Genomic DNA, 23,008 nt, shown 5'->3' with positions numbered 1-23,008 from the left:
TTCTTCAGAGGCTGCAGATGAGGTAATAGCTTGAGATGATGCCACTTGATGTGTGGAAATGACTGGCTTCTTTATAACATACCACTATTTAAAAATGCTTGCCACCATACTGTAAGCATAGAAGGCAACACATTCATTTATATTCTGAGGCTAAAGTCTACACGCAGCTTCAGCCCTCTTGTACATGCTGCATTGTGATCTGCGGTGGACATGATAAGGCGGGTTATAAGTGCATTTTCAATTTTTAGAAAAAATGAAGTGGAAGAGTACATGGCCAGATTTGTTTAGGTTCGCAATAAAAAGGTAAACTCAATGGGGTCTGGTCTTATGTGTTCTGGGATGCTTGCACTGTTGTAATAATGCAACAATAGTGACACATTTGGCAGCCATGCAAACAATTCAGACGTCAGGTGGTCAGCCAGACATTTCATGATCGTTGTGGCAGGTAGGCACTTGCACAACATCTACTTCACCGTTTTGCACCGTTCACTGTAGTGACCCCCATCCTTTTGTCATCAGGTGAAACTTTGGTTTGGACAAAGGGTTGATGGCTCTGTCCACAGTATAGGTTGATTTTCATGCATATTGGGCCCATGCTTTTGGCGTTGTTTCTACATTTTTTTTTTTGTCACAGAGTGCATGAATAAAAGACAACACACTGTATAGTATTTTATGGTTCTGAGCAGCTGCTGGAGCAAAGGGCGCAAAGAGTAGCCAGTTGATTTGCTTGTCAAGGTACCAAAATTACAACACAAGTCCAAATGTAAATTAAAAATGTCTCTCTCTCTCCCCTTAAACATCAGTGGATTATGTCCCTGGTGTGTTGGTCCTGGTTCTCCCTTATACCCCTACCTCCACGATGGAAGCTCAAGCAGCCGGAGACACCTACTCGCAGTGAAAGCAGCTCCAGCTACAGCGACACACAGCAAGATAGTCTCAAGGACGAGGTCTTCCATTTCCCGCTACCCCAATTAGATGTTTCACCCATCATTCTGAGGAGGTACGTTATTGTTTTTATTAGATTCTGCCATTGTTGTCAACTTGGCTTCCTTGTGTGCTTCCTATGTTACTGGACTCTCTGTGGAGTTGGCCCTTTGCTTTTATAGTCATTAATAAGAAGATGCCTTCCATGTCCATCTTTTTGCCATCTCTGTTTTGACATAATGTCTACAATTGGAGGAACTGGAATCAGTGCAATTTAGAATTGCAGTATTTTATTGTTATCTTCATAAATGGCTAGTTTCTAGTGGGTGTTCCTAGGCATCACATGTAGTGGACTGTTCTTAAACACATTTTTGCAGTTCCCCTAAAATACAGAGCCTTCAGAAAGTAATGAAAAACATTCACTTTTTTCAAATGTGTTATGTTTCAGTCTAGTGATTAAAATCATTTAAATTCACTTTTTCCCCACATCAAACAACACTCAGTATCCTAGAATAACAAAACAAAAATGGGATTTTAGGAAAAATATCTTAATATTATATAAGAAAATCCTGAGACAAGAGGAGACTTTGGCCAAGAGATTTTTTCAAATCACGCCCTGCTCTCAACCTTATTCCACCACACCCACAGTAATCTCACATCTCATACGTGTGAAAGCTTTTGACAGACACAGTTCCTGCTCTCTCAGCTCTTATAAATTTTAACGTTTTCCTCACTTTAAGTTCCCAATTAAGACGTATTACGTCCAAATCTTTTTGAACAATTTCATCATGAAGGGTTATCAACAGAAAAAATTAGTACATTGGCAATCCTAGCACCAAGAAACGATGAAGTCAAACGAATTAACGCCAACAAATGTCGATCGGTTACACGGCAGATTGGTTAAGTGCGTATCGATAGACTATGCTGAGACAGTTGATGGTGATGGTGCAAAAGATGAAAACATCAACATACAATATCAAAAAGAATATCTATAACTGTTAACACTGTCTGGTCTTCCACCACACGAATTACTGTAGAAAGAAGGATGTATACAAGAAAAGTAATGTAGTACATCTTCCACAGATAACATTAGACACCCAAGGAGATCTTGATATGCCATTCGTATTAAAATGTTAACAGTTTCCCGTTTAGAATTGCTTTTGCAAAGACAATTAACAAATCTCAAAGCCAAACATTCAAAAAAGTCGTTTTCTTTAATAGAGAGAAAGAAACGAAATTCAAACACGAACAGTTATACGTTGCGTGGTCACGATGTAAGTCCAAACACAGAATCAAAATTCAATGCGATATTGGCGAAAATTGAATTAAAAAAATTTTTACTGAAGTTTTACAGTAAAAGTGTAAGTTTAAAAAGTATTTGCATGCTAATTTCAAAGCCAAACAGAACAAAGTCGTATTGCGCACTGAATAAATCTAACGCAACATGAAACATAATTTACTTTCAACTTATTATATTTTACTATTTTTTAATATGGTTAATTACTCACTGTAATGCAAATAGTTCTATTATGCATATGTAACAATTCACATGAAAATAACAATTTGTTAAAATTGTACATCCGCATCCCCATACGCGAGCAGCAGAACTGCAAAGAGGCTAATGCATAGTGCCTGCTTGGAGGTTGCCGAGCAAAGTGAGCAGGGGGCAAAGTCCCCTAGTTATTTAAAGAAAAAAAAAAAAAATCTGAAATATCACATTGACATAAGTATTCAGACTCTTTGCCATTGACACTTGAAATCTGACTCGGGCGCATCTTATTATATTGATCATCATTGAGATGTTTCTGTTCATTTGCAAAGGCACACATTTGTTTAAAGAAGGTCCTAACAGAGCATAAAACCAAGCCATGAGGTTGAAGGGATTGCAGAGCTTAGATACAGGAACTGAAGTTTCACATTGACACAAGTGTTCTGACTGTTTGCTATAAAACTTAATCTGGCTTAGGTTCGCCACATTACACCAGTCATTGTTGAGATGTTTTTGTATACCTTGCTTGGAATCCAGGAGTGACTGATTGAAATGGTTAAAACTGATCAGTAAAGGCCCAGACCTGCCTGTAGAATGTCCTACAGTTTGAGATTGAAGGAATTACTTTCAGAGCTTAGAGAAAAGAGTGTGTCAAGGCACAGATATGGAGAATATAACAGACAAATTCTGCAGAGTTGTCAGATGCAAAGGTGCCTCCATAATTCTTAAATCTCTCTATTATAATAAAAATAATCCTGGGACGAGACGTGACTTTTTCAGAGAGATACTTTCACATCCCGCCAGATGAGACTTTGTGCCAAAAGATTTAACCAGACCCGGGGCCGGAAATAAAAGACAAAGAGTAGATCACAAAGTAGAACATCGTAAAGAATTCAAAAAAGTTGGTGCAATACACATGCAGAGCAGGTTAGAGATAATGAAAGCAATCAAATTCGAAAGTCTCAAAAAACTGATAGTAAAGATCACATTAGCGCAAACAAACGGAAATTATTACTCAGTGAAATAACGGAACAGCAAAAAGAGATTGAATATATTGTTCGGATTTAAACGTTAAGTTGGAGACTTGCAGATCATGTAATTCGTGTTGCCATCAGGGAAAAGTAGTATTTCTTCCCAATGATAAGGTGTATCTGCGAGAATTAAAAGATTTGTTGTTTGGTGAAAGTGAGCGACAGAGACGTGAAGTGGCAGCCCGGGTGGGCAAGCAAAGCGAGCAGGGGGGCAAAAAAAAACAAAAAAAAAAACCCCTCTTCCTAGAACTGGCCACCAAGCCAAACTGAGCAGTCACTGGAGAAGAGTCACGGTAAGAGAGGTGACCAAGAAACTGTTTGTCACTGGATTGGATTAGCTCCACGGGAACTGTGTGGAGATGAGAGAAACTGCAAGAAGTAACAGCCATCACTGCAACACTCCACCAGTCTGGGCTTTATAACAGAATGGCCAGATGGAAGACATTCTTCTCTAAAAGACAAATGAAAGCCCACTGGGAGTTTACAAAAAGGCCCCTAAAGGGCTTGCAGACTGTGAGAAACAATGTGATGAAACCAAAATTGAACTGCTAGCCTTCAACTCTTAGGATCATGTCCAGACAAAATCAGACCCAACTCCTAACCTGTGCAGTAACATTCCAGCATTAAATCATGGTAGTGGCAGCATCATGCTGTGGGGTTATTTTTCAGCAACATGGACTGGGAGACAAATCAGGGTCAAAGGAAAGCTGAATGGACTAAAGCAGGGGTAGGCAACGTCGGTCCTGGAGTGCCACAGTATGTGCAGGTTTTTGTTCCAACCCAGTTCCTTAACGAGAACTCAATTATTGCTGATGAAGCACATATTGCTTAAGTGACATTTTAATGCTTCATTTTAGTGGTCTCGCTTGTTAAGGTTCTCCAACCTTAATTGCTTATTTCAATCTTAAACTGCTGCATTCAGTGTTTTAATTGCTCCTTATTAGCAATAAGATGTAAAAGACAAAGCAGCCAGCAGTTCTCCAGCTAGCTTTTTTCCAATTACATCTGTGTGTGTTGATCATGCACGGTTTGATTTAATAAAACACTAAATAGAAAAATGTGACAGACTGAAAATGATCTGTTTTAGGCTTCACATCATTTGGATGATATCCTTGGAAAGGAAAAAAATCTACGATATAAAAGCCTTACATTGCACAGACTAACAAGCCATAAAATTAAATAAGGTCTGAGATTGGCAATGATTGGTTTCTAATTAAGCAATTGGGTTGGAATGAAAACCTGCACATACTGTGGCACTCCAGGACCGACGTTGCCTACCCCTGGACTAAAGTACAGAAATATCCTTAAAGCAAACATGCTGCAGGGCACTCTGAACCTCACACCTTCCAACAGGACAAAGCAAAGACAACACAGGAGGGGCTTGGGGTCAACTCTGTGAACGTTCTGGAGTCCTAATCACATACAATCATTTAAATTGACCACAGATTGTCTTCAAACAAGGTTTGGAAACATCTCAATGGTGATTAATAAAATACGATGCACCTGAACCAAATTTTAAGCGTCATATCGAAGGGTCTGAATACTTATGTCAATGTAATGCTGCAGTTGTTTTGTAAATTTTGCTGTAATTTTAAAAATTTTTTTTTTTTTTTTTTTGCTCTGTAATTCTGTGATATTGAATGTTGCTTGATGAGGGGAAAAAATTAATTTAAATGATATCAACATTAGGCTACAACATAAGAAAATTTGAAACAAATGAAGGAGTCAGAACGCTGGAAAAGGTGCAAGGCTGTAAGGAAATGGTGGCCAATGCCCACCTTATACCTGTTTGGAAAAATAGACCTACTGTATGTGTTATTTCCCATTTCTTCCAACAGTGGTTGTCATTCTCCTGCCTTGCCAAGCAGATTGTCACTGGGCAGCACCTCCACTCCGCAGCATTTATATCGTGAAATTGATCACAACCACATAGAGAGGTAAGAACTCTTTATCATTACTTCTCATTCTCCATCTCTTCATATAGCCAGGATTGTTTTTTGTCTAACTGAGCTCTCCAGATGTACATATTAACCCTAAATAAAATGACCATTCATTTAAGTATTTCTCTTGGATTGTGTCTTTCCCCCTGGATAAATAGGCAAAGATTGTGTTTTTCTGTTCAAGAAATTGGGCATAACACGGTATTATATGGTTGAGGTGCGGAAATTGTCTTCTTTGCAGAGTGAAGTTTAAGCAAAATTACCAGAATATTATATGAGATCATAAAGGGTGATGGAACCAGTTAGTTTTCTTCCTGGATATAATGTTTTTATTTACAATTCCCATGGGTGACATTTAAAAGCAAAGGTGTGCTGTTAAGTGAGCATTCGACTTGCTTTTGTTTTCAAATGATTCCACTGCATTGTGCGTACTTGGCGACCTTTCTCTTCCAAAGTAGATCCTTGCCCCTCACATACAGTGGTGCGTAGGAGGTAAACTTCAAAATTACCGCAGTAATGAAACAACCAAAGTTTAACTTGGGTACATTTATTCATTGGTGAATGGCACCATTGGAATAAACAGAGCTGGCACAGTTTTCAGGACTCCAATTAGTCATTAAGACAATTGCATACACCAGCAATTCACTGCATAGGCATACAGTACATAAACTGAAGGTATTAAAGGCACGTTTTGTTTTAGTACGCATTCAGTGTAAAACATCAGTCAAGTATCGCCTCATTTCAATATCTAAACCACCAATGGAACCTGAGACATACATTTCCTGGCTTACTCACATTACTCAAATACCACGTGTCTATTTGGCACAGTCACGTCTATGGTTCTCAAATAACGTGAGCTCAGTTTTTGCCTGACCCCTGATTCATACTTAATGATATGTAGTTACACCTCACATTCACTAATTTTGTTTTCTGAAGGTAGAAGAGGTATTGAAGTCCCTGACAGAACACCTGTTACAGCTCAAACTGTGCATTCTACCACGGCTTAAATATCTGTAAGACTACTGCATTCTGCCACCTCCATAGTGGATCCTCATTAACACTCACAGGAGGGGGGCTTCAAAACATAAGTAATGGGAACTGAAAGCTCTCATCATGCAGTGCGCTTTATCTTTGATCCATTTTAAAATATTAAGATATCTTTACATGAAGATACTGTTTTTAAGTAGTACAAGTCCTGTTTGATTTCAGCACAATATTTTAGAAATCAACACTTTTCAGATATGTTTTCATTAAATAGGTATAAATAAGTAAATTATTTTATGGCAGTTTACAGCATTTTAACCAAATGTTCATTGGGAGGCCACAAGACAAATTTAGTTTTTTCAGCTGTTTCCAGCAGGGGGTGCAAGATCCACTGGAAGTTTGTTGTAGATCTAGTTACCAAGAAGAATGCAAACCAGGACGTCCACTCCAATCCTCGAAAAGAGAAAATACAATTGTATGAAATCAGGGAAAGGATTGTACTTCACTTGTTTGCTTATTTTCTTTTAAGGAATGATTCCTTAACTTCTCTATTAAGAACAGCTAAAAAAATCCCATTGCAAAATGGATGATTGCAGTAAGGTCTTTTAAAACTCTGTATATTTACATACAGTTCGTATGGTCTGGAACGGATTAATTGTATTTACATACAATCCTATGGGAGAAATTGCTTCGGTTCACGACCAAATCGGTTTACAACCAGACTTTGGGAACGAATTATGGTCGTGAACCGAGGTTCCACTGCATTCTTTTCGGTTATGACGCATGACTGCGTCCACCATCGCAAACTGTTTTACACGCCATGGTCTTAGAGTTGGTGGGCGGGTCTCTGTGAGTTGCTCTTGCGAGCGGGCACATGACCAGGCAGTGTGTATGCTTCGAGAACGAAGGTGGACGTGGCAGGACCATCTAAGAAGAGGCATGTTTGTCGCGGATGTGAATCGCTGTATGCGGCGTGTAAAACAGTTTGCGAGGGGTATCCAATGCTCTTAGAGTTGGTGGGCAGGTCTCTGTTAGATGCTCTTGCGAGTGGGCACATGACCAAGCAGTGTGTATGCTCTGAAAGCAAGGGTGGACGCGAAAGCACCATCTAAGAAGAATCATATTTGTTGCGGATGTGAATCGCTGTATGCAGCGTGTAAAACAGTTTGCAAGGGGTATTCCATGGTCTTAGCAGTGTCTATACTTCGATGTGAATCGCTGTATGCAGCGTGTAAAACGCTGTATTGTATGTTGCCCTCTCCAGAGTTACATCTTTTCATTCACCTACAGTCGTATCCTCAAAACCAACCCCATTTGGACAACTGTGTCTTTCAGGAAGTGTTCACCCATCAATACATAATTATATGGCGTATGCTACACCGCGGGTTGGCTAGTTTATATATATTTTTAGGCTTTATAAACCTTTCCCACACTCTTATAGACACTTCCTATGGTCTTAAATACTTTCTACACTCTTAAACCTACATAATTTTAACAACATCTAAAATTCTATATGGGTACTCACCAGTACCCATCCATCACCCAATAGTATATATATATAAATATATATTTAAAAAACCCGCGAAACAGTGAAGCCGCAATAGGTGAACCGCGATATGGCGAGGGACGACTGTGATATATATATATAATAAAAATATGATAGAGGGAGAGAGATAGTAGGGGGGCCTAACCCCTAGTTGCGGCCAGAATATTAGTAAAATCTGTAAATGTACAAAAGAAACATTATTATTTAATGGAGTAAAAATCATGAAATGAGAATAAAATATTTTGTCTCTTACCGATTGGAGTATTCCCGTTAAACTGAGGTCCACTATGCTCGATGAGTATTTATAAGAGACTAAATAAATGATCCATTCATTTTAACTGACATTCTTATAGATAAAAAAACTTTTTTTTTTTTTTAAATTTACTCATTTAAACAACTGGAAAAATCATGTGAAAACTAAAGTGGTATGCAATGGATCAGCGTAACTCGACCTTCAGCTAACTAAATCCCCTAAATACAAACATTGGCATTATGAATAGATCATTTTTTTTAATAGTTTGTTCCAGTGAAAGAAAGTTTACTCGATCAAAACTAATGTAATTTATTGAATTAAATTCTTTAAATAAATTATTGAAATAATGATTTATTGAAATTAAAAAACACGACTTTTTTGATTTTAAAAACCACAACTTTCTTGATATTTTAATTTATAATTTAAAAATGGAAGAAGAATCTGAAAATCTAACATCACATTAAAGTTTGATAAATTCTGAAAAGAATGATACCAAACATATATATGTAGGTTTTAAAATAAGCCCGATTTAAAGCATAACAAAAAAGTGACATAAAATCGTTGCACTTTTAGGCTTAGGATTTTATATATATATATATATATATTTATATATTATATATATATATATATATATATATATATATATATATATATATATATATATATATATATATATATATATATATATATACATACACGCTCCATTCTTCCCTCACTCGTGAACAAGATCCCGAGATACTTGAACTCCTCCACTTGAGGCAGGATCTCGCTACCAACCCTTTTCCGGCTGAGGACCATGGTCTCGGATTTGGAGGTGCTGATTCTCATCCCAGCCGCTTCACACTCAGCTGCGAACTGATCCAGAGAGAGCTGAAGATCACGGCCTGATGAAGCAAACAGGACAACATCATCTGCAAAAAGCAGTGACCCAATCCTGAGCCCACCAAACCGGACCCCCTCAACACCCTGGCTGCGCCTAGAAATTCTGTCCATAAAAGTTATGAACAGAATCGGTGACAAAGGGCAGCCTTGGCGGAGTCCAACTCTCACTGGAAACGGGTTTGACTTACTGCCGGCAATGCGGACCAAGCTCTGGCACCGATCGTACAGGGACCGAACAGCCCTTATCAGGGGGGCCGGTACCCCATACTCTCGGAGTACCCCCCACAGGATTCCCCGAGGGACACGGTCGAATGCCTTTTCCAAGTCCACAAAACACATGTAGACTGGTTGGGCAAACTCCCATGCACCCTCCAGGACCCTGCTAAGGGTATAGAGCTGGTCCACTGAGATCGACAGGCGGATCGGTGCGGCATCCGCAGTAATGCGGGCGCTGCATCGGTCTGTCGTGGTGAAAAAGGAGCTGAGCCGCAAGGCGAAGCTCTCAATTTACCAGTCAATCTATGTTCCTACCCTCACCTATGGTCATGAACTATGGGTAGTGACCGAAAGAACGAGATCGCGAATACAAGCGGCTGAAATGAGTTTCCTCCGCAGGGTGTCTGGGCTTTCCCTTAAAGATAGGGTGAGAAGCTCAGTCATCCGGGAGGGGCTCAGAGTAGAGCCGCTGCTCCTCCGCATCGAGAGGAGTCAGATGAGGTGGCTTGGGCATCTGATCAGGATGCCTCCTGGACGCCTCCCTGGTGAGGTGTTCCGGGCACGTCCAACCGGGAGGAGGCCCCAGGGAAGACCCAGGACACGTTAGAGGGACTATGTCTCTCGACTGGCCTGGGAACGCCTTGGGATTCTCCCGGAAGAGCTAGAAGAAGTGGCCGGGGAGAGGGAAGTCTGGGCATCTCTGCTCAAGCTGCTGCCCCCGCGACCCGACCTCGGATAAGCGGGAGACAATGGATGGATGGATGGATATACATACAGTGGAACCTCTAGATACGAGTTTAATTCGTTCCAGCACTGAGCTTGTATAGCGAATTTCTCGTATCTAGAACAAATTTCCCCATTGAAAATAATGGAAATCCAGTTAATCCGTTCCGCACCCCAAATATATTAACATAAAAATCAATTTTCCTAACAAATAACACTGATAAATTATATATACTGTAGTCTACCTTTAATAAATAACACTGGTAAATAATAACTGATTATTAAAAGAATCAAAACAGGTGTCCAAAGTGCAGTAGAGCATTCAATAAATCTTTAAATAAATAATCCTTAAAACAGTTGTGAAGTGGTTTAAAATACACAAAAATAACAATCCTTTAACACGAGGTTAAAACGTCAAAAGGATGCAGTCTTTAAAAAACAGATGACAATCCCCAGTGCTTCTTCTCTGTTAGCGTCTCACCTGCGGACCTTGCAACAGGCGAGACACTCTTAATGCAGCTGACCTTCGCTATACCGTCCTGCTTCAGCTGTTTGGCTCGCCTGTTCAGCTCACTGTTCAGCTACATGCGAGCCTGCACTTGCTCGCTCGCTCGCTCTCCCGCACCGACTTCCTTCCTTCCTTCCTGCCTGCCTTCTCTCTCTCTTTTCTTTTACTTCTTCTCCCCCTTAACCGGCTCGCGCTTCTCTATATATGCGGGGAGGACATGGCAGCTGCAGCCCATCAGCCACAGGAACAATCATGGATGTGGGCAGTTTCCCACCTGTGCACTTAAGTGAGAAACGCAGACACCGCAGATCGCGGCTCGCAACTGCTACCACGCCCCCTCGCTAAGCCGCGAGCTATACCCACAGCCTGGCTAGTGGCTCGTTACGCGAGCCAATGCTCGCATTTAGATCTTAATTTTTCGCTCATACTTTCCTCGTATTTTGAATTTCTCGTATACAGAGGTGATCGTATCTCGAGGTTCCACTGTATGTATATATATATATATATATATATATATATATATATATATATATATATATATATATATATATATATATAAAATATAATACACACATATATATAATATATAATAATATTCATAAATATTGTGGTAGATGGCCGGTTGGTCATCCCAGCCAATACCCCCAGGCCGCTAGATGGAGCCCTCCCTGTAGCATGGAAGTGCCCCGAAGACCAGCAGGGAATTATGGACAATGGAGTTTTTATTCCCAACCCTGCTGGACACCATGGGGCCCACCAGAGGATGCTGCAGGGAGGCTCAAGGACTTATACGTACCCTATAACCCGGAAGTACGTCATGATCACATGACCAGAAGGAACGACGTGCTTCCGGGTTGAAGAAAAGGACTTTTTATCTGACCCGGAAGTGATAAGGAATCATGGACTGTAGGATGGGAAACACTTCCGGGTCAGGGAATATAAAAGGACTGTGGGAAGTGTCTGGGCTTTGAGAGCCCTGTCACAGGTGGCTGGGTGCGGTCAGCAATCAGCCGCCTATTTAAGGAGCCGCCTTCCTGCAATCAAGGCTGGAGTCGGGTGAGGAGGAAGACGAGGTCGGTGCAGAGGAGGCGAGGAGAGGCCCGAATGAGAGTGTTGTGTGAGAAGAAGAAAGTGGCTATTGAGAGCCTGGACTTTGGGAGACTGTGGGGCTTGGTGGCGGTGCACATAGTGACTTTGTATATAGTAGTATTGTGAATAAACGTGGTGATGAGTGAATCGGTGTCCGCCTGTGTGTGTCCGGGCCGTCCTATTTCACAGCCCTTACTAATCATTAGTATGAAAACAAGTTGTCTTTGCAAAAAGATTACAAAATCAATGCTTTGAATATCATTATAAGACACCCATAACCAAACAAATCTTTTGAGTGCAATTAATTTGTATAATTTATGAGAAAAAACTGCAGTATAGTATGGTTCTTTGATCTGTCACACAATAGAATTCTTTGTGGCACTTTCTTTTGGCAAAATGAAACCATAGTAAAGATAAAGGCCAATTAAAATTAGGAACTATTGCCACACAATATCCTGTCCAACACACACTTCAGACCTGATGATATCACAAACACTGCCACATATAGCACCAGTCCTTTAGTGTTACTGTCAAGTAGGGTTGAGGAGAGGGGAACAGGTGCATGTGTGACACTTACAGACTCGCTTTGTTGAAGTTCAGCTCACCAATGAGCAAAAAGCAGCCCTTTGTCTTCTCTGAGGCAGTTTGTCAAGTGATCTTCAAACATTTTGGTGGCTTTACACTACTGGTTATTCGGCAACACAGCAAATCATGTTCTTATTGCCGCCAGTTCTCAAAAATTCCTATTGCCGTGTGCTGCTCAATCTTTTCCTTTAATAATTCCTTCCATTAATTTACCTGTGATGCATGTTAAGCTTACTGGCTTAGAGTTATTGGATCTTCCCGATCACCCTTTTTATATAATGGAATAGTTTTTGCTATTTTCCCGTCCTTAGAAATTTTCCCCAGTGTGCAGTGACTTTCTTAAAAATATGTGTCAAGGGTTTATATCTGTACTCGCACACCTCCTTTAGTTCTCGAGGATAAATGTTATCTGGTCATGATGATTTGTTAGATTTCAGCCTACAAGATCTAAGCAGCATTTCTCCCTCTTCTTCACTTTCCAAATCACTCAATACCTCCTTAGTAGTCCCTGTTACTGCTGGGAGCTTAACCACTTTCTCACATGTGAAAACTTTATAAAAATGTAAGTTTAGAGCAGGAGTCGTCAAGTCCAGTCCTGGAGGACCACCGTGGCTGCAGGTTTTCATTCTAACCCTTTTTTTAATGAGTGCCCTATTTGTGCTGCTAATTAACTTTTTGTGAATTAATTTTAATTGAATTGCTTTTTTAAGATTAACTCCCCTGAATTTCTTCATCGTTCCTCTGAATTTCTTCATTTCTTTCCTTAAATGGCACCCAAACAGAAATGAAATGTGAAGTGTGGAAGCCAACTAAGTCAGGGCCTCAAACTCCAACCAATTTCTCTCCAACCAGCTGCTTAATGAGGGGCCGATTCTTGTCGTTAATTAAACCCGCTCTTTAATTTTGTGGCTTTGTTGCTGCTCTTGTGGTGCATTAGCAGACATTTCTGAAACTGTTGATTTTTCTCTTTCAATGAGCACCGTTAAAATTTTTGTGAACCTGAGCAGATCGACATTTCTGAGACCTTCACCCTTCTTTATTTTCAGATATTGTATGATGGACACCAGTTGTTTTGGCTCATTTTGTATCTCATTATTATTTGGCTGCTAATTAAGGAAAAAGAAACCATTAAGGGGTCTGAGTCTTCAAGAGCAAGTCGGTGAAAATTAGATCAAAAAAAGTTAATTAGCAAAAACAGGTCACTCATTAAGAAAAGTGTTAGAATGAAAACCTGCAGCCACTAAGGTCCCACCAGGACCGGAGTGGGCGACCCCTGGTTTAGAGTATTTGCCATTTCACTGTCTCTATTTTTTAATTCCCCCATACTATTCCTGATAGTGTTCTTTGCAATGTGATCTTAAGGAACACAAAACGAGCCTCTGCTGAGTGCCACTGAAACTGACCCCACCATGGGTCACTGGTTTCACTGTGGCACAAGTCTCTAGCTGCAGTGCAGCTGCTCCTCTACCACTCTGACAAAAACGAGACCATCAGCAGAATGAAAGTCATGCAGTCAGACTTATACTTTGAGCAGCTTTCCTACCTAGTCATGAGACATGCATTCTCCTGATTTGCAAATTACTTGCATTGTTTTTATTTTTTTCTGAAATTACTTTTCCCTTATTGTGGACAAATTATGCATTTTCTATCCTGGAATTAAGTACCCTTATTAACATTTGATCCTCTAATCTAGGTCTGAAGACTGTGGCCCGGACATGAGCTGGATTAGCGGTTCTTCTGAGAGCACTTCCCCTGTGCGGACGCCCTCTTGTAGCAGTAGCAGCAGCCCAATGGGAGATGACCTTAATCACAGGAAGCAACGACGGCCAGGCTTTGAGCCCAAGAACCTGCTGAGCTTGTTTGAGGAGGCTTCCATGGAGGAATGAAGTGTCTCCTTTTTGACTTGTTTTGCACTGGAGCCAGAGAGACACTTGGAACACAAGTTCCCTTTAGGCTGTACCTGTTTTGCACATCTGATCCTTAAAAAGTGACTTTATTTCCTTTAAACACACACACACATGACAGTCATGCAGTGCAGTATCCCTGCTGTCAGGCCAGGCAGCTTAGACAAGTCGAACATCCTGTGCTTTGTATGGCAGGTTGGTCTCGCTCCAGCTTGGCCTTTGAGAGCTTGCTGGATTGTGCTCTTTCTCAAGGTCTGAGCCGTGGCTGCATGGCACGGTGCCCAAATTAAAACAAGGGAACATTGCTTGTTTGACAAAAGCAGTCTGTCTTGCCTGCCAGGTCAGTGTTAGTAATTCTGGTGCTTCTGAACTGCCTTTTAGGAACTGGTAGCTATTGGTGTGAACATACACTGTAGCAGATGCATTTAGGGGTTCGAAGAGTGGAGTCTCCTAAATATCAGGAGCTTGGCAATTTCATTGCCTGGGTGTTTACAGACTTGGAGCTTAAAGGCTAGGAACTGAGAATATCCGAATGACTTCCCAGGGAACACATTTGTGAATTCTGGTTTAGTCTGTAAAAGAATAATGTCAAGTAAAAGCTACTGACTTGTGGCATTTCATGCTTTACACTTTCAAGAGCCTAGTATGTTTTGTAAATAAGTAGAGTTTCTGGTAGCAGGTCACAGCAGCAAACTGTGTCTTCAGTACATGCTGTCACGCTTATAACATGTGTTGTCTGGCGGGTATAAGAAGTAGTTGTGGATTATTACACATCACCCAGTATCCTCTGTTGGGTTTGTATGGTAGTTTCTTGGGGACCCTTTGCTGTCCGACCATGCTTCGATCCCAAGAGTGTGTGTTTCATTTCTTCAGGTCATAACGTTTTCAGCTTTGCAGTATATCATTTGATTTTGCAGTGACTTTGCTTTGTGATAGTTAATTACCTGCCTTTGTTCTTTTTGCTTTGTTTGTCCCCTGATATGTTATATTAAAACAAAAGTATCAATTTTTATTAAATAAAGTTGGGGAAAAGGGAGCAACTTTATCAAATGATGTCAAATGTGTTTTACATGAAAAAATAAATCAATACAATGGGTTTCTACTAATAGGCTTTGGTTAGAACAAAACAGGTAGCAACAGTGGATGGATAGGAACACAAGTTTGATAAATGAGAGGAGACCCTTAAGTCTGTCGTGCGTGTTTGGGTAGCTACGGAGTCCCAGTGCCTCATTTCAGGTACTTTGTAGAAGTGGTTTGGATTTCCACTTCGACTCCATGACTCGGTCGTTGGTTTCACGTTGCTGTGACTGTTTGTGTGAAGAAGTACTTCCTGCCTTCAGTTATAAATGCACTTTGCTTTAACTTGCATTAAGTGTCCTCAAGCTTATCATTCCCAGTTTAATCAAAGGAATTCTGCCTGATAAACCTGGACAGGTTTGAGAATCTGAAGACCTTTTATTAGGTCCCCAGGTGTAAAGAAGTTTTAATTCCCTGAGGCTAACACAGCAAGACATGCATTTTAGTCCAGCTGTGACGGTCGCTCTTGTCTGCACAGCTTCTGGAGCTGCTGTCTGTTTTTCAGTGTGGTTGTGCACAGATGCCATCTCACTAGTGTACTCTGCTTCTGAGCATAACAAATATACAGGCTTTAAAAAAAAAAAATATTAAAATGTAAAAAGAACAATAACATGGAGCTCAACAAATACAAGATACAATTTTGAGTAGATTATGCAGTATATAGTTAAAAAAATAAAAAATCAACTCTCCATGTCCTGGTGAATTAAATATCATACTGACAGGTTGCAGGTGCGTAAAGGCCCTAGTAGGCAGAGTGAGAGAGAAAGAAAAGATAATAGGAGTAAGTCCATCCAGTCCTCCAACAAACGGGCAGCAGCAACATCCATGGACTTGTAAACAATGTGGTTTACAGCATACCCTAACATTTTATTTGCCTGTTTAATTGCTACAGCACATTGACTAGACCAGGGGTCCCCAACTCCGGTCCTGGAGGGCCCCAGTGGCTGCAGGTTTTCGTTCTAACCATTTTCTTGTTAAAATGTTTTGAGGACCTGAGTGGATCAGCATTCCCGAGAACGTCATCTTTCTTTATTTTCAGATATTGTATGATGGACACAGTTTGCTGGTCATGTTTTGACTCATTTTATATCTCATTATTGTTTGGCTGCTAATTACGGAAAAAGAAACAATTAAGGGGTTTGAGTCTTCCAAGAGCAAGTCAATTAAAATGAATAGAAAAGAAGTTAATTAGCAGCAAAAACAGGTCACTATTTAAGAAAACAATTAGAATGAAAACCTGCAGCCACTGCAGCCCTCCAGGACTGGAGTTGGGGCCCCCTAGACTAGAGAGTGAGAATGTTGTGTCAAGTTTTAAGCTGCCGGATCCTTTTCTGAGTCTGCTACCTGTAATTCACCGCCACTTTTAACATTGGACAACACTTTTTTCAGATGTTTTGCTTACAGAAAAACTTCTGGTGATTATGATAGCTTTAAGCTGAAAGCAATTATGGTTTGCAATTATGCAATTTGGAGAAATGTGACATTAACGTTTAATTGAATTTAGCGTGTTTTCTCTTGATTTAGTTCTGTTGAGCTAAACATGTTCTGCTGCCGATTTTTGTTTGTACTCCAAATCTGATGCTTCTCGTTTCAGTGTCTGACTATAAGCCAACTGTCTTATCGTGAAGTTTGTTAAACTTATCTGGAACATTTATTGGGTTCATGTACTCTCATCCTTGAGATTAACATACACCCAGATACATATAACGATCCTCGACAGACAAAGACTCAAGTGGTGCCAATTGCCAGTCACTCCGCAATATTCCACATCGGCTTCACTGTCACCTGCTCTAACAAACCTGCGGGTGTCGTCATGACACACATAAAAGCGCAGCTATTTTCGTTAGATGCCACTTACTAACCAAACAATGTCTTGCTTTTACTGCAGTTGTTCAGATTATTGACGAACGATTTACACCCTGTGATAAAGAAGGTAGCGATTTCACTCACAATTGGGTACCTTTTTGTTATTTCAATCACTTTACATAAGAGACAAAGTATTGAAAACATAAAAACCAACATGGTGTTTATTAATGTATAACAATACCAAATAGAAGAAAATAAAACAGAAAAGCAAAGTCTTTGAAAAAGCTCCCAGAAAATCAGAAATGTCAAGTGGTGGGTGTTGTCCTGGGCGGCTTTTGATTCAGTGATTAGTGTTATTCATACTGTAGGTTACGTTCTTCAACGTCCAAGTGAAATAGTCACAGGTCTCTTGACATTGGATGTCCCTTCTTTCGTCGCCTTTCTGCCGTTTTCTTCTTCTTGGTCCGTCAGCCAGCCATATTGATGTTGAAATGCACGCATGGGGTTTCAGGACATGTGCCATTGCTCGCATTTGATTGGTTATCTTGCCCAGATGACGAATGACTCATGTCGAAGTGTTTGATCTTTTAATTAACTCCGCACTCCTTCCTTTCCCAATTCTGTAATTCCTACTCGTATGGTGTCCATCCTTTCTCAGGTTATAAACTAATTAAAACAAGTTCTGTGGCATCTGTACTTATTTTGCATGCCCAGGTCGTAAACTGCTTGGAAAAGAAATCGACTGAAAACAAATGCATAAATTATAGGTACGATACAAAAGGATGCTTGCAATGCCTACAATTAAAGTCCTGTAAATTCAGTTCATCCTGGCTCGTTTGAGCAAAATAATTACAATTTTAATATAAACAGTCTGCTGTTCAAAAATTGAACATTTTTCCACACCAAGAGACCAACCTTTATGGTTACCCCTTGCCCTCATACTGGTTTTCCTTAATTGCAATGCCCTGGTGAAACCTTTGTTTTCATCAGGGACGGCTCCAAGACTAGCGCTGTGAATCTTTAGTGACATGTTGCACGCCATTGGTTGTTTATACTGGAAGCATTTTGTCAACCAGCTCGACATAGCTGGCAAGAAAAATTCTCCAGAACATCCTCGAATTGACTTTAATGCAATTCCCCTAACCAGTGGCACTACTTTTAGACCATCACAGATATTCCTGTTGTAGTTGTGCTGTATATGTGTACTGGGAGCTAAGCATTCTATAACATATATGTATGTGACAAATCTTCAAAGCAAACTGCAAAAATGGGTGATTGCGATAAAATAGTACTCTATGTGATAAGATAATTTAAAGACGTGAGCAGTAGGTGAAAATCCATAATTATTTGGGAAGCAAAATGTTTTTTGTCCTGTGTAATTAACGTTCCTTTTGCCTGCACTTTCCCACATTAAATGGAGTTTTCCAAGATTCTGCCCAGTGTTGTTCCAGAACTTTCCTAGTTGTTTTTGATACCAGATCAGTATTTGCCGTTCCCCAAGTCGTAGCTGTCATCTGCACAAATGGATGGATAAAGCGGAAAAAAATAGAATAGGAACAGAGCAGATTGAAACATCTCAACCCTCAGAGTACAGCACATACATTAGGACTGGAGGCTCGGATACAAAAATTGTGGAAGACATCTGTGTATCGATTAAACAGTGAGTGAATTTTTTTTGTGTGTGTGATTTCCATGTTGTCGGACCACAGCCACTTGTCACTCTGCTTTTATTTCAGATAAGTGCCGTCCAACAGAAAAGACGCTTGGCAGTTCACCTTGTGCTTGGTTAAAACACGCGTAACTGTGTTGAATTCCTGCAATTCGAGGCCAGCACTGTGTGTCTAGGAAGGACAGCAATATCAGGTAAAAAAATAAAAGTCACAGATGCATAATTCATTATTAGTGTTGGAAGTCATTCAATATAATAGAATCATTTAAGCCTGTGGTTGCATTAAAATGATATCGGAGCACTTCGAAGACAACAAATAACACTGATATTACAACCTCTGCATATCTGAGGCTGGTTCGTAACACAGGACTTTGATAAACTAGAGGAGGCCATTCAGTCCATCAAGCCCGTTTGTTTACCTAATAGCTAAGCTGCTTTAATAAACTCATCCAGATTCTTCTTAGCGCTTCAACTCCACGTCTTGTAGTTTGTTCCAGATTCCCACAACTCTTTGCTTAAAGAAGAGCCTCCTGGCTTCAGTCCGACTCCTAAATGCACTTCCCTGTAATTTCCACCGATGTCCTCAAGTGTGTAATTCACCCTTAAGCTGCCTCTCTGTATTTGACTACACTCATCCTCCCCTCCATCCTGACCAGTCTCCTTGTCCCTACAGCCTTATAACAGTGACGCTGCACCATAAGGATGGTATTGGGAAGGTAAAGAGCAAAGCCTGGTCTCTGTCAGACATAGTGCTTGGAGTTCTGCCCAAAGAGTTCAATTTTTGTCTCATCTGACCAGAGAATCTTTTCCATCAAACTCGGAGTCCTTTAATAAAGTGCCATATGCCTTTTCCTCAACAGTGGCCTTCATCTAACCGTTCTGCCATAAACACCTGATTGATGGAATCCTTCCAACAAGTTCTCCCATTTCAACGGAGGACTTCTGAACCTCTCTTAGAGTGACCAGTAGGCTTTTTGCACAGTTTATAAGTGCCAGAAGCCATGACATTTTCTGGAGCTGTTGTGGTAATATCTTTGTCAAAGCTAAGGTGCTGGGCTCAATGGTACTCTTCCTATCATATTTAAAATGGGCCTGGTTAGTCAGTTTGGCCGAATGGCCAACTCTAGAAAGACTCGTAGTGGTTCCAAACTTCAGGGTGGCCACTGTCCTCCTGGGAATGCTGAAAGCATTAGAAATGGTTTTATCCCCTTGCCCTGATCTCTGCCTCACCACAATTTGATCATGAGGTTCAACAGAGAGTTCCTGGGACTTCATGGCCTGAGTTTTGTCCTGAAATGCTGTGTGAATTGTGGGACCTTCTATACACAGGTACATGTGGGCCAGTCTTAATAATGTGCAATCAATTCAGTTTGCCTTAGGTGGGCTCCAGTCACGTTCTCAACACATCTGAAGGAGAATTAGATGAGATAAACTTAACTAATTCCAAGGAGAAATTTAGATGCATACATCACCAGAAACATAAAAACAAAGACATGGACTCAGGGGACAAATAATACAATCAAGCAATGATTAGATAAATAAATGAATAATAAATGAATTAAAGCAAATGGGGTGCACAGAAGCACGACTTTGTAGTGCCACAGCAAAGGGTCTAAATACTTACAAGGAGTGAGAGGTTTCAGTTTTTGATTTAAAATAAATTTGCAAGCATTCCTGAAAACATGTTTTCACTTTGTCATTATGGGTTATTCAGTGTAGATTGATAGGCAAAAATGGCAAATGTATCCATTTAAAATTAAATGTACAACACGATAAAGTGTGCAGAAAATGATGGGGTCTGAATTCTCGCTGAATCCACTGTATGTAATAAATACAAACACAAAAAAAATTACCTTTAAACATATATAGATAGATATAGATAGATAGTTACTTTATTAATCCCAAGGGGAAATTCACTGTACGTATGTGTGTGTGCGTGTGTGTGGGTGTGTGTATATATTATATATATCTCTGGCCAAACAGAAGGTAGGTACACTCCAACATCAAACGTTTCCACTGTAACTGATTGTGTTGAGCTCTGACTGAAGAGCGTCCCCCGCGTTGGGAGAAGAGCATGTGGCCGTGATATCTCTGCCAGTGAGCAGCTACCCTCTAAAACACATGGAGTTCTGATCTCTCTCTTAAAAACGTCAAACGTTACTCTTTAAAAATCCCTAGATGATAATGTCTGCTGAACAAACAGGTATTGCTAGCTAAGGGGAGGCAAAGTGCGCTCCAACACATGGCGAGTGGTAGAGCGACTTGTATGGAGAATGGCATGGAAGTGAGGAGGCCCCGACCGGCTCCCCACTCCTCTGCCCGCAGCCTTTGTCTCGGATTTGCATAAATAAGTCGGTACCGCAAACGAACTATGATACTTAGCGCAATGAGAGAAGTTGTAAAATCAACCGGAATGTTCAAGCAAGTTATAGAAAAAAAAACCAGATCTAAATCCGTGAAGTAGTTCTCTTGTGAAAAGAAAATCAGACCCCAACTTATACGCCCGTTCAGAAATAAAACACTTACATTTTTTATTTAGTTATTTACCGTTTTTACTCGTGTATCACGCGCCCTTGTGTAAGACGCGACCCTAATTTTTACAAAGAAAATCACGAAAACCATTTTGCCCTGTGTACGACATGCGTTGTGATTGTATAGGAAGCGTTTAGGGCACGTTTTCCGCAAAATGCCCTTCTGTTTTTGTTGCACGACAAAAGTTTTTCTTTCTTCCGTCACGAGAGAGAGAGAGAGCCCAAGTAGAAGAAGTAAACATTACAGAAAACAATTTCCTCGTGTATGATGCGCACCTGATTTTCTAATGCTAATTTTCGGGGAAAAATGTGCGCGTGGTACATGCGTAAATACAGTATTTTTTTACATCTTCTTTCCTCCTCCAGTCTCACACCAGTTTCTCAGACACATCAAATTTTGCTGCAGCAGCGCAGTTACCAATTTCTTTCACCACTTCAACGACTTTTAAGTTAAAACCACTTTGTATTTTCTTCTGATCGAACACTCCATCGTAGATATGAGATGCTCTTACGATAAAGGTGAATGAGGGTGTGAGATACACAAAAGAGTCCAAACGTCGCTTCGGAATAGTTCGGGTATCACCGTGTGGTCATGTAGGCACAATACATAGGAAAAAAAAAAGGCTGTGGGCTCCGTGGTTACTCTCTCAGGTGGGCGTTAGCATATCATAATCTCTTGGACCAATAGCGTGAGTTTTCCACATTCGACTTATACCAACAACATTACCGGATAGTATATGGTAAAATCAAGCCCCGACTTATCTGCGGGATAACTTAAATGCGAGTATATACGGTATATATATATACATCGCCACTCTCCAGCATCTTGCACCATGACTAGCGAGTGTCACTTCTGTCCTTCTTAATTGAGAAATCGCCGAGAATTACCATTAAAATGTTTAGATTTTATTAACACTTTAACCACTGCTCCTCCTCAATGCTTCATACAGTATTGTTTGTGGTAAAAGAAACTTCTTAAAGAACAATATCCAACAGCGTGACACCTTAAAAGACAAAGAAAAACACAGCGTTTTTGAGCAAACAGTAGCACAGTTTATAGCTGCAAGAAGTCACAACATGTTCAGTAGCCTTTGTGGTAACATCTTGGTCAAAGTTAAGCTGCTGGCTTCAACGGTACTTTGGTGTCATAGTTAAAATGGAAGCATGTGGTTAACATTCTGGTGCAATTTAAGCAGTGTGTTTGGGGAAAAAACTCCTCCAGCAGCCAATCAAAATCTATTGACACATGCAAGAGGACTTTTTGGACTTTTAATTCACTTCAAATGAAGGTAGTGGATCAGACTATCAAAACCTGCAAATGAAAACACAGGATATACCGTTATGTAATTATGCAGAGGGGCAGATCGTAAGAACAAAGGAGGAATTACTTTTGGTTGTCCTTATTAAAATGGAATTATTTAGTCAGAAGTAAAAGAGATTAAGGTATTACTTTTCATTTATCCTTCCTAATTCTACAAGCAATAAGCTACAGTTTATTTTTGAATATGTGAATCATTGTCAGCAGACCGCATTTATGATGATAAATGAAACTCTTCTTCTGTATCATACAATACATGGTATGTGCTTCTTTATAAAGTAGATCAATATAATAATTTTACAGTACATTATAGCCTTTTCAATCGCACTGAATCGAGTTCATGTATAGGGGACTAACCCGGCACCATCAAGAACAAGGCAGGCACAAACTCTGGCTGGAGCGCCACTCCATTACAGGGCTCGCTCAAAGTCAGGCTCACCCGGAGCCAAATAGGAAGGCTGCCAAATAACCTGCCATGCAAAGTGAATTGCCGTGGACTCCCACCACAAAGCAACTCCATTCAAAGATTTGTA

At 40.3% G+C, this 23,008-nt stretch overlaps 1 protein-coding gene across 1 annotated transcript in view; it reads left to right on the top strand.

Annotated features, from left to right (window-relative positions):
• Nucleotides 1-14,158, top strand: part of pkmyt1 (protein kinase, membrane associated tyrosine/threonine 1) — a 29,734-nt gene extending 15,576 nt beyond the window's left edge. Inside the window, exons 6-8 of the mRNA XM_028814934.2 lie at nucleotides 804-1,000; nucleotides 5,283-5,381; nucleotides 13,864-14,158. Of these exons, the coding sequence (XP_028670767.1) occupies nucleotides 804-1,000; nucleotides 5,283-5,381; nucleotides 13,864-14,056 (489 nt within the window). The 3' untranslated portion in view covers nucleotides 14,057-14,158. The remainder of the gene's footprint in view (nucleotides 1-803; nucleotides 1,001-5,282; nucleotides 5,382-13,863) is intronic.
• The last annotated feature ends 8,850 nt before the right edge of the window (nucleotides 14,159-23,008 follow it).

The sequence above is a fragment of the Erpetoichthys calabaricus genome, chromosome 12, assembly GCF_900747795.2.
Source record: "Erpetoichthys calabaricus chromosome 12, fErpCal1.3, whole genome shotgun sequence".
Lineage (NCBI taxonomy): Eukaryota > Metazoa > Chordata > Cladistia > Polypteriformes > Polypteridae > Erpetoichthys > Erpetoichthys calabaricus.
This window is presented reverse-complemented; position numbering and strand designations above follow the sequence as displayed.